Source organism: Branchiostoma floridae, chromosome 10 (assembly GCF_000003815.2).
Source record: "Branchiostoma floridae strain S238N-H82 chromosome 10, Bfl_VNyyK, whole genome shotgun sequence".
Lineage (NCBI taxonomy): Eukaryota > Metazoa > Chordata > Leptocardii > Amphioxiformes > Branchiostomatidae > Branchiostoma > Branchiostoma floridae.
Genome location: NC_049988.1, coordinates 18,230,286 through 18,240,416, shown reverse-complemented (window position 1 = coordinate 18,240,416; position 10,131 = coordinate 18,230,286). Strand labels below are relative to the sequence as shown.

Below are 10,131 nucleotides of genomic sequence, written 5' to 3'. Positions count from 1 at the left end.
CCATTTGCAGCATGTTTCTGAATTCTTTTGAAATGCTCAAAGTATAAGTTATACAAAAGTGCTAGTATGGTGAAGTAAATGTCAATACCAATGCCTTATCCAGACTATTTCCAGTTTTAATGCTCTAATATTGCATTGGGTGCCTTTAATGTGGCCGAGGTGCCTCCTCAACACGGGACTCCCATTTTATGTCCCTTTCAAAAGATACTAAATGACTTTCAACATAACCTACAGATCAGAATGCCTGAGCCGAAAATACATGTCAACATTTATTCAGCACAATACAACAGAAGGACAATACAAACAAATGTGTTGAAATGATCACAAAATTATAACTATACTTTGATATAATTTTATGATATGGTAATAATAACATGATAATGAGAATTATGATACAATGTTATGATATGGTGATAATAAAATCAGAATGAGAGTCATGATACAATGTTATGATATGGTTATAATAAAGTGGTGATTAGAATGATACAATGTTATGATATGGTTATAATAAAATGGTGATGAGAATAATGATACAATATTATGATATGGTGATAATGAAATGGTGATGAGAATAATGATACAATGTTATCATATGGTGATAATAAAATGAGAATGAGAGTAACGATACAATGTTATGATATGGTGATAATAAGATGATAATGAGAATTATGATTATATGATATGACCATAAATTTACTAGTGAAAGTGGTTTCTACTGGACTTAAGGGAGGCTCTGCGTGTTTTGTGTGACTTTTCATAATTTCTCTTTGCAAAATACATTAAGAAAAAACATGTTCATGGGTTACGTTGTGTATTAACTTGTATTAACAAGTAAATAATGATAGATAAATCAGAAAATATATGCTACATGAAAATGTTTCATTTGGCACAGATGGTGCAGAATGATATGAGTAAGGAATAATACAAAGAAAAATAAGAAAAGAATTGAAGGAATTGAACTGGGAATGATATGGGTTGAATTGGAAATAAAATTGGTATGGAATAATTATAGATGGGAAAATGAGAAAGAAGAAAAAGATGCTACATGAAAATGTATGAATTTCTCTCTTGAAAATACTAAAGAAAAACTGTATTATGGATAAGCATTGTGTATAAATATGTAAGGAATAAAAAGAAAGAAAAAATAAAAAATAAACGATAAATCAGAAAAATATGCTACCTGTTTCATTTGGCTTAGATGGAGCAAAATGATATGAGTAAGGAATGATACAAAGAAAAATGAGAAAGGAATTGAACTGGGAATAATATGGGTTGAATTTGGAATGAGATGGGTATGGAATGATTATAGATGGAAAAATAAGAAAAAAGATGCTACATGAAAATGTATAAATTTCTCTGCAAAAGATTCAAAGAAAAACTGAATTATGGATATGCAATGTGTAGAAATATGTAAGGAATAAAAAAGAAGAAAGAATAAGAAAAAAGATGCTACATGAAAATGTTTCGTCTGGCACAGATGGTGCACATGAGGCAAACCCACTCCAGTTGGAGAAGACCAGGCAGTACATCTCCACTTCAGCCGGGGTGGTTCCAGTTTGGTACAAGATCTCCCCACACAGACAGCACACACAAGTCCCTGCAGACTAGTCCTACTTCTCCCACTGCTGCAAGCTAGCCTCCTTCACAGCCTTCCACCAGCGCTGGCGGTTATTGCTGGGGAGAGCGCTGATTTGAGATTTTCAACACATGTGCAAGGTTCTTAAGCCAGGAAGGTGGTGTCTGCACCCACAGGGAACTGGGTTAAGGAATGATGGGAATGGGGGTAGGGAATGATGGGAATTGGGGTAGGGAATGATGGGGATTGGGGTAGGGAAAAAGTAGGGTGCAAACAGGACCTTCCCGGCAAAAGAACCTGGCCCATATGTTGAAAATTGCGAATCATCGCTCCCCCCAATAATAACTGCCAGCGCTCGTGGAAGGCTGTGAAGGAGGCTAGCTACAAGCAGACATGAATATGGAGTCCAGCGAGGATGGGGCCCATCACCCCATTGGTAGATGAGGCGCAGGACAGCCATCGCTCGCTGGAAGACACAGACATATCTGCAAGATGGTGCAGTGGGAGAGGTTGAAGTAGTCTAGGAGGGCCAAGTGTCTACCGTCTGTGGAGTTGACCCTGCCCGCCCCTTCCCCACCCCAGCTGCAGTGAAGAATACTGTGTGGTCTGTTTAACTGGAGTGGGTTTGCCATGAGTGCACTATCAATCCATGCCAAAGTCCACATTTTCATGTAACATTTGGAAAAGAGACAAAACTAAAAAGAAAAGAAAAAAAAACATGCACATTTCTGGCTGTACTATCTGTGGATGTGGACATGTAGAGGGTTTTTGGGGAGAGACTTTGGGAGAGAGTTAAAAAATTGGCTATACCAAAAAACAGGGCTCTATCTTTAACAATGAAAACCTCATGAACATTCTTTTGGGTGAAGCAGTGCCATTAATAATATTCAATATGGTAATACTATTGGATTATCGTCAGTCTTTGGGTATTTCATTATATTGTTTCCTTTGTCAATAAGTCCAAGAAGAAAATATAATTGCACAAAAATGATTTGTCCTGTCACTACAGAAAACGGGGGGATATTGCAAATGCGCACTAAGCAACATGTGTACTACGTACTTCAGTGTGACTGTGCTCTTATCTTATTATAAGTGTTGTGTGTATTTTTTTGTCGAATAAAGAGTCTGTAAAATAAGAAAGGGGTTTTACCAGCACGTTTGGGTGTACATGTATACTAAAATCTTCAGAACATGTTGTAATTATAACATACAGGTTAAGTACCAGTTGACTTTGTCTCAGGACTTCCACATAAAAAATGATAGTCATTTGCGTTTGAGGAACTTAAACTTTGTTACCGTGACATTCAACATGAGCTTGGCGCTAAGAAAGCCAAGAAATAGCAAAGGAATGCAGAAGGAAGCTGCTAACAAGTATCGCTCTTCTTCAAGCAACAAGAATCTCGGCTGGATTTTGATTTGCTTACGGAGGAAAAATTGAGGATTACTTCCCACAGAATAAGTACTTACAGAATCTGCATCTATTTTATTCAAACAAGAGAGTTTGATCTGATTTTGGTTTCGAATTCTACAGGCTGGGGCTTCGGAATTCATTTTAGTTTTTGCATGATAATGCTAGTGCTGTCAATAACCGTGTTTTTGTTTCCACTGCAGTTTGTGATCTTGGAAGTTAGGACGCTGCCCACCTCCCTCCCCCCTCTCTCCCCCACACATTTACACAGACATTTACATGCATGTTTTGGTCTCCTGTCCGGAAGGGGCCATTCCGGACAGGAGACCAAAACATCCCACCCAACCACCCTTATTTAGACACACATTTACATGCATGTTTTGGTCTTCACAGGCTGGGGCTTCGGAATTCATCCAGGTTTTTGCAGGAGACCAAAAGATGCCACACTCACACCTACCCACACACACCCTAAAGGGAAAACCCCTAAAGGGAAACCCTACTCTGTCGGGACTTGGACAGTCCCTGTCGAGAGGCAAAGGTCATTTACTGTGTGCGGAACCACCCTACTGGTAGCCTCCCTTTGGGTTTCCTACAACAGCAGATTAAGCACTGTTGGAATAATATTTGCACTCAAAATTTACTTGAAGAAGTGCTGATAATGCCTCCAGCCCTGGTACTTAACTAGAGGTGTTTGATGGCAGGCTTTAAGGAGATAAAGTGCATCACTCAAACACACCCTTGATCTTACGAAATAACTCAAGGAGTGTCTATGGCACTGATATCTGTTAGCTACAGGCATATTTCTCTAGATTGTACCATGAACATTCCTCTAGCAAGATTTGGCCAATACATCCCTCATGTGCAGGTCTGTGGTGTTTGGTCCCCCCCCCCTTTTCTTACCTCATGCACCGCAATGGAACAAGTTTTGTTGTAACTTTTAACCTTAAATGTTCACTAGTGGGGAGTTGTTTTATGAAAGGATATGGATTTATGTTTCAAACTGGAAAAATATCCAGTAAAATTGTCAAGCATTGACAGGTTCTTTTATATATATACATGTTGTACAAAGGCTGAGGTAGGAATAGTTTTAACCAACCAAGGGGAATGAGGTTTTTGAGGGGTTTCTATCTGTGAGTTAAACAGTGTTTATGAACGACCATGTATACTATGAGGGATGTCAGGGCAACCTGAGGACTTAGTGTTTGCTGCGCACGGGGCCGCTGGGACTCTCACAGCGCCGCTTCAGGGCCCGGCTGTCTCTCGTCCTGCGGTGGGATGCTCGCTTCTTGGTCTGCAGATTCTCTGCTGCCATGGCGTTGTCAGACTTTGCGGCAACCGGAGGCTTTGGCTCCTTTAACTACGCAGTGGTGAAAAGTCCATGGTTAATGTTTGGTTATATAATAAGCTGATCGGTAGGTAACTTTTTTTATTTATCAATGATTATACAAAGCAAGAACATTCTAAGTGGTTCAGTAGTGAAGCAGCTACTTCAGTCTACTTAATGTTGATTCTCAATACATATGCAACTGCAATTTTTTTACTCTTTTGCACCAGTGTGAACTGTAAGTCTCAAGAAATCAGTCAACAGGTTGAAACTCACCAAGTAGTGGCCTGAGATGTTGCTGGATGCAGCGTTGACGGACGGTGCAACAATGTGTGGCTTTGTGTCCATCAGCTATAGTGGTGACAGAGAGTCCATAATGTATTAAACTTTGTGTTTAACCTAATCATTAATAGTAATTTTTTGGTGATTGTATAAACCAAGAAACTTCTTGCCTTGATCTTACTTTCTTACCTTTCTTACCCTGAAAGTTGATGCCAAAACTGTTTACTATAAGTTTCAATAAACCAGTCAACATGCATGTGCTGAAACTCACCGAGTGGCGGCCAGGGATGGTGGCGGCTGCTGCAGTTCTCTTCCCAGCCAGATGGTGGCGCTGTGGAGCCAGGGACGGCAGCTTAGTGGCTACAGAGTAGAAAACACAGAGGGATGTTCACAACAGTATTATTAAGCTGTAAGGAAAATACTTGGCAACCTGGCTAATTTTCTTACAGATGTCAACAAGCCCTGGTTGTCACATAAGTTTGCAAGACATATGAAAATAAAAAGATGATAGGAAAAGCTATGGCAACATCGTGAATATAATTATAAACTACTTTCCTGCTTGAACTTTCTGAAAGAAAAGAAAGAAAGAAAAGGTTTGACTCAGTTCAGTAGCAGCAGTGGAGGTTTGTGTTAGGATTCAGTGAGACTATGCAGTTTCTCCATCCACCTCGATCATGTTACACTGAAGAGCTAAAAAACAGGAGTACACAGTAGAACTCTATACTTCAACACAAAGTTAGTACAACTTTTCAACACAGAGTTTCAAACTCTCACCAGTCCTGTCAGAGGAGAGATCCCAGTCGGCTGCTTGCTTCAGTCTGTTGGCGCGGAAGTCCAGGTCTGCCATGGTGATGTAGACGGCCTCATCCTGATCATCAGGCTCAGGTTTCACCTGGTACCGCGGCTTCTCTGCTTCCTGCATGTCGTGGGTTCGGTGGTTCCGTCCTCCAACCAGGCCGGGCTGTGCGGGCGCTCTACGGGTCGCTGATGACTTATCGGACAGGTCCTCACCAAACATGGCCATGGTACACGCCGATCGGAGCAGCTGGTGTTCATGGTTGAAGGGGACGGCGTTGTGGCGCTCCTGCTCGAGTTGGTGGAGCTTCTCCTGTGCGCGGACTTTCTTCCCTCGCTTCTTGGTCGGCAGCTTGGAGGCGCTGAGGTCCTCCCCAAACATCTGGGTCTGTAGTTTGTGGTGGTAGATTTTTTCAGCGTGCTCGTCTAAGGCTCTATCCAGCTCCTCTTCTGTGGGGGATGATCTCATGTATCTTCAGATACAAAAAAGGGAAAAAGTAAGAGCACTGAGCAATATATGGAGTACAGCAAATGAGGTACACACCTCTACAGATACACTTTCATAGGTCATTAGCACAAGACAGCTGGAGCAGGTGAAGAGTCCATAAAAATTCTAAGATTTAGGATAACTCCAAGGGTGCACCTGTTTGGCATGTTGTCTGAGAATCCTCTGGATGGAATGTACTCAGGTCTGTGCCCAGCCTTCAGGTGACGATCGGCTTCTTCACAGGAGTCCATCACCTCGTTCATGTCCACACCGAGGACCTGGGGGGCCTTGCGGAGGTTTCTGCGGACCTTACGGGTCTGGCGCTGGACATCCTGTGGTGCCTGGTTGGCTGGCTTGGGGTTGGAGGGAGGGTTGGGGACACGGTACAACTCATGGGACTGGCGGATATCTTGTAATCTTCTGTACATGGTGAATATGATGGGGCCTGGAATAGAAAATAGTTTGTAATCTTACATAAAATGATTTCTCAAAAATGAGGTAGACTCAACAAAATTGCTCTTTACGGTCAAACAGCCCACTTTGGTTTTCTTCCTCTTGACTCTTACTTGCCATGTTGATAATCTTGTTGTTTTCCTGTTCATGTATATAACTTTGCTTTCTAGGAGTTACTACAGTGGTATACTGTTCTGATAAACAGTCAGATTTTGTGAACTATACAAGAGGACAACATTTCTTCTAATACTTAACACCACATATACAGCAGAAAAACTACCTAGTTGCTGATTCAATGTTTGTATCCTGATTGAAAGCAAAGATGACAAAAGAAATCTAAACATGGCTCCTCTATTCTTCTCAATTGATTGTCAGAGAAGTCAAAGACATGATAATCATAAAGGCAACAGAAATAAGGCTCCGCCCCTGTGGCATCCCAAAAATTCTAGCACTGAGTTTGAAACAAGTCTAGCAATGAGGCTAAAGCTTTAGCATTATCCTTCACCAGTAATGGCTGTAGGAAAATTTCCTTCCTGACGTGGTATCAATTCTGTGTTTTTACTTTTCCTATAATCACAGAGCTAACACCTACCTTGGCATGAAAAGTAAGATGCAATTTTGACCACAAAAACACCATTTTTCTGAATGAATCTAAGATATTCTATCCTGCAATATGTTACACTGAACTGCCTACTCAATTCAGATAACACACAGCTGCAGTTTACAAACAACAAACGTCAAACAACTGGACATCAGTGAGTTCCAAAATCAATCAAGGCGAGTAGAACAAACTACTTGTAACGTTTATATTATTCTAGACAGACAAGCGATGCACTAAACAAGAGATATTCTGTAGACAGTTTGGAAACTTCGCAGCTGATTAAAGCAACGTCAATTTATCGATTTATCATAGTAGCAAATATCATCTATTTAAGTAGTAATAATAGACAAGTATCAGCCACCTTTCCTTTCTTCCAAACTTGTAAACCACAATGCAAACTTCGTATATTTTTGCTTGAGAACACGGTAAACGTTGGTGAATATCTATATCTTTTACTTCAATCCCTTTCATCCTCATACATGAATGAAGACCTTTATTGTACATTTTCAATACAGAAGTCTTTTCCTTATCTTACCTCTCCGTCCAACTCCTCAAGTGCTCTACATGCAGAACAATCTTGAACCTGAGTAGAGCCTCTGCAGGCCAAAGAAAATGTTCCGCCACTTTTCTAGAGGTGTCACAACTTTTGTACAAGAAAAACTGCTTACCGTAACTTTAACCAGAAACTGCTGAGTTGTAGAGGGATGTATGATGTGTTCCTGAGTCTTCTGTCGTGCTACAATCTTCAGTCTGTCATCACTGTTAAGGCTTGTTTCTGTCTGTCGACTCTCCGGCGTCAACAGCTGCAGTTTCAATATGGCGGCTCCTCAGACAGAGTCTCTCGCGTCAAAGGTCGTCCTTTTGACGCTGATAACTCGGATTCTTCCCAACCTAACCCGGTCCCATGTTTGTGGTAGTTACAACAATGTCTGAATAATATATGGGGCACTTTTTGACGGTTAACACGCCGTCTGACTGCTGAAATTCTGAGTTTTAGCGCGAGCACGACTGGAACACGGCCGCACCTAGGCTGAGCTGCCCTGGTATCCTAGTCGTGACGTCACGATTGTTCGAACAATCAGGTTGCCTGGTAACGGGCTCAACTTACGGCAGGATGTAACCAATAAACAAACTGAAATGGCAATAAAACAGACAAAATTACATATTATTTAAGTAAAAACCAGTTTAAATGAGCGTACTGTAGTTGTCATAATAGAACTTATCACGGCAATATGTCTTGGGATGTCTTACGATAATAAAATCTGTTCTATTTGGATTTAGAGGCCACAACTGAAACTCAGATAGTGATTGGTATAACGTTACGTGGAAATAAAAACTTAGTCACACAATTTACCGTGATTCTGTTTATTCACGTTCTCCTCTGGTACCTTAACATCCTACTCCAGCAACAGAGTTGATATACGGGGCATCGACAGCTAACCTCGCTCCCCAGGCGTGGGACCAGTGTTTCCTATGACACACTGAGAAAGGCTACCCTGTCCTTGGTGCTGAATAGTGCCAGCGTAGTACAGGTTGACATAAAACGTTCAACAAACAGGAATTTCGCAACTAGTTTCGTCATTACCGGCTGTTTTTCCAACTGAATGTCAAATCAAACCAAATTTACAGCACTTGGCTGTTTTATTCTGCATAATGTATCAAAAGAGAAACACTGAATTTTAATTCATGTAACGTTAAAATCTGACGATTTGTAGAAAGACCTTTAATGATTTCATATGACCAAACAAGGGAAAGTTAGATAACAGCAGACGTTTCTCTCTGCTTTGGACTTTTGACTCTGGAAGTTCCTTCGGACAGACCCAATCCGCAACTACAATGAAGTGGAAACTGCTCTTAGTTAGCGTTTCTGACATGCTCTCTGCTGTGGGTTCGCTAAAACGCCATTATGTTACACGCTATGATAAACGTTCACAGCTGTCTAAATCTACGTATTGCGAGAATGCTTATTAGAATGTTTGAGTTTTATTTTAGCTAGCCCTAAAGCTAACGGTTATCCTTCCAGTGATTCAGAAGCAGTTCAGTGCACATTAATAATAATGATAATAATATCGGGTGTATTTTGCAGCCAGTAGGTACCCTTAGGGTGGGTAATGAGGCCGTTTATGGCTTAGGTCACATATCAAAACCGGGGCCCGGCCGGGATGTTTAAAGAAATGAAAAATTAAAATGTATACCTAGAAACATACGCATGTAATTTTCAAGAATCTTATGTTGACATTTCGTGTATTTTGATGTCCTTTATATCATTCTTTTCCCTCCCGAAAGCTACCCGGTCGGGCCCCGGGATGGCAATTGTGACCTAGGCCTAACGTGGTCGAGGCACCTCCTCGAGCACGGGACCCCCGTTTTACGTCCCTCCCGGAAGACGATTTCGTGGAAAGCTTCGTGAGGCTACAGCAATCCGGACGCACTTAGTTGGTCCCCCATCCAAGTCTCATCTTATCGTCTCATCTCTTCTCATCTATCCCTCAGTCTAAATAGCAAATATCTAACTGTTGGGGCAGATCTGGAACCAGCTTCTACCTCCTTTTCGGTATTATCTGTTTAGTTGTGTTTCCCTTAGTGTGTACTAAGTATGGATTAATTTTTCAGATGCCAAGCAGATGGCGCAATAATTCTCCTCATCATTGGTCCTGTGCTCATCGACTGCAAAGCCGCTCTTCTCTGCAAGGCGGCACAGTTGTCGCAGGTCCCACTTGCAGCTGGTTTTCAGCCCCTCGTAGAAATAGGAGTTTGTGCTCTCAAAGCTTGACATTTCTAGGCGTTTTTGTCAGCCTTATGGCATAAAGAAAACAGTGAAAAATAGAATATCTTGACAAAAACGCCTAAACACGTCAGAATAGCCGGAGCCGAACCACTGTTTGGAGGGATAAAACTTATTACCGCTTGGCTGGTAACAAATTAGCTTACCCTACACGTCCCAGACCGTCGTTAGATTGTGCACAAATGTTCACCATAAATTATCTGTCAAGCTTGTTGGGAGGGGCATTGGTAATTGATAACGTCTCCGTCTGAAATGCAATCAAAGTCGTCTCATACATTTAGTCCTCCACACTTGCTTGTCAGTCTCATCTTTTTTTTTTACTTGTCTTACTTGCGCGTTGCGGAAACTGTGTCGATAATGAAAAAAGAATCCATGATAACCATGCCAGAAAGGCAAAACAACACAAAATCGACCACGTAT

The 10,131-nt window shown here is 41.4% G+C and overlaps 1 protein-coding gene across 1 annotated transcript; it reads right to left on the bottom strand.

Moving 5' to 3' along the window:
- Positions 1-4,179: 4,179 nt before the first annotated feature.
- Positions 4,180-7,978, bottom strand: LOC118425029. The gene is made up of 6 exons (XM_035833844.1): positions 7,595-7,978; positions 6,029-6,317; positions 5,347-5,858; positions 4,862-4,950; positions 4,585-4,659; positions 4,180-4,341 (listed from the first exon to the last, which is right to left on the bottom strand). Exons 2-6 carry the CDS (start codon positions 6,298-6,300, stop codon positions 4,180-4,182), a joined length of 1,110 nt encoding a protein of 369 aa, XP_035689737.1. The 5' UTR covers positions 6,301-6,317; positions 7,595-7,978.
- Between the last annotated feature and the right edge of the window lie 2,153 nt (positions 7,979-10,131).

Bases quoted from the DNA above. Each gene is read 5' to 3' on its own strand.
- LOC118425029 (XM_035833844.1), bottom strand. From the start codon at position 6,300: ATGTACAGAAGATTACAAGATATCCGCCAGTCCCATGAGTTGTACCGT. The intron at 4,951-5,346 runs GTGTTGAAAAGT...TCTACTCTGTAG, and splicing joins TGGTGAGAGTTTGAAACTCT to CCACTAAGCTGCCGTCCCTG. The intron at 4,342-4,584 runs GTGAGTTTCAAC...ACCACTGCGTAG, and splicing joins ACATCTCAGGCCACTACTTG to TTAAAGGAGCCAAAGCCTCC.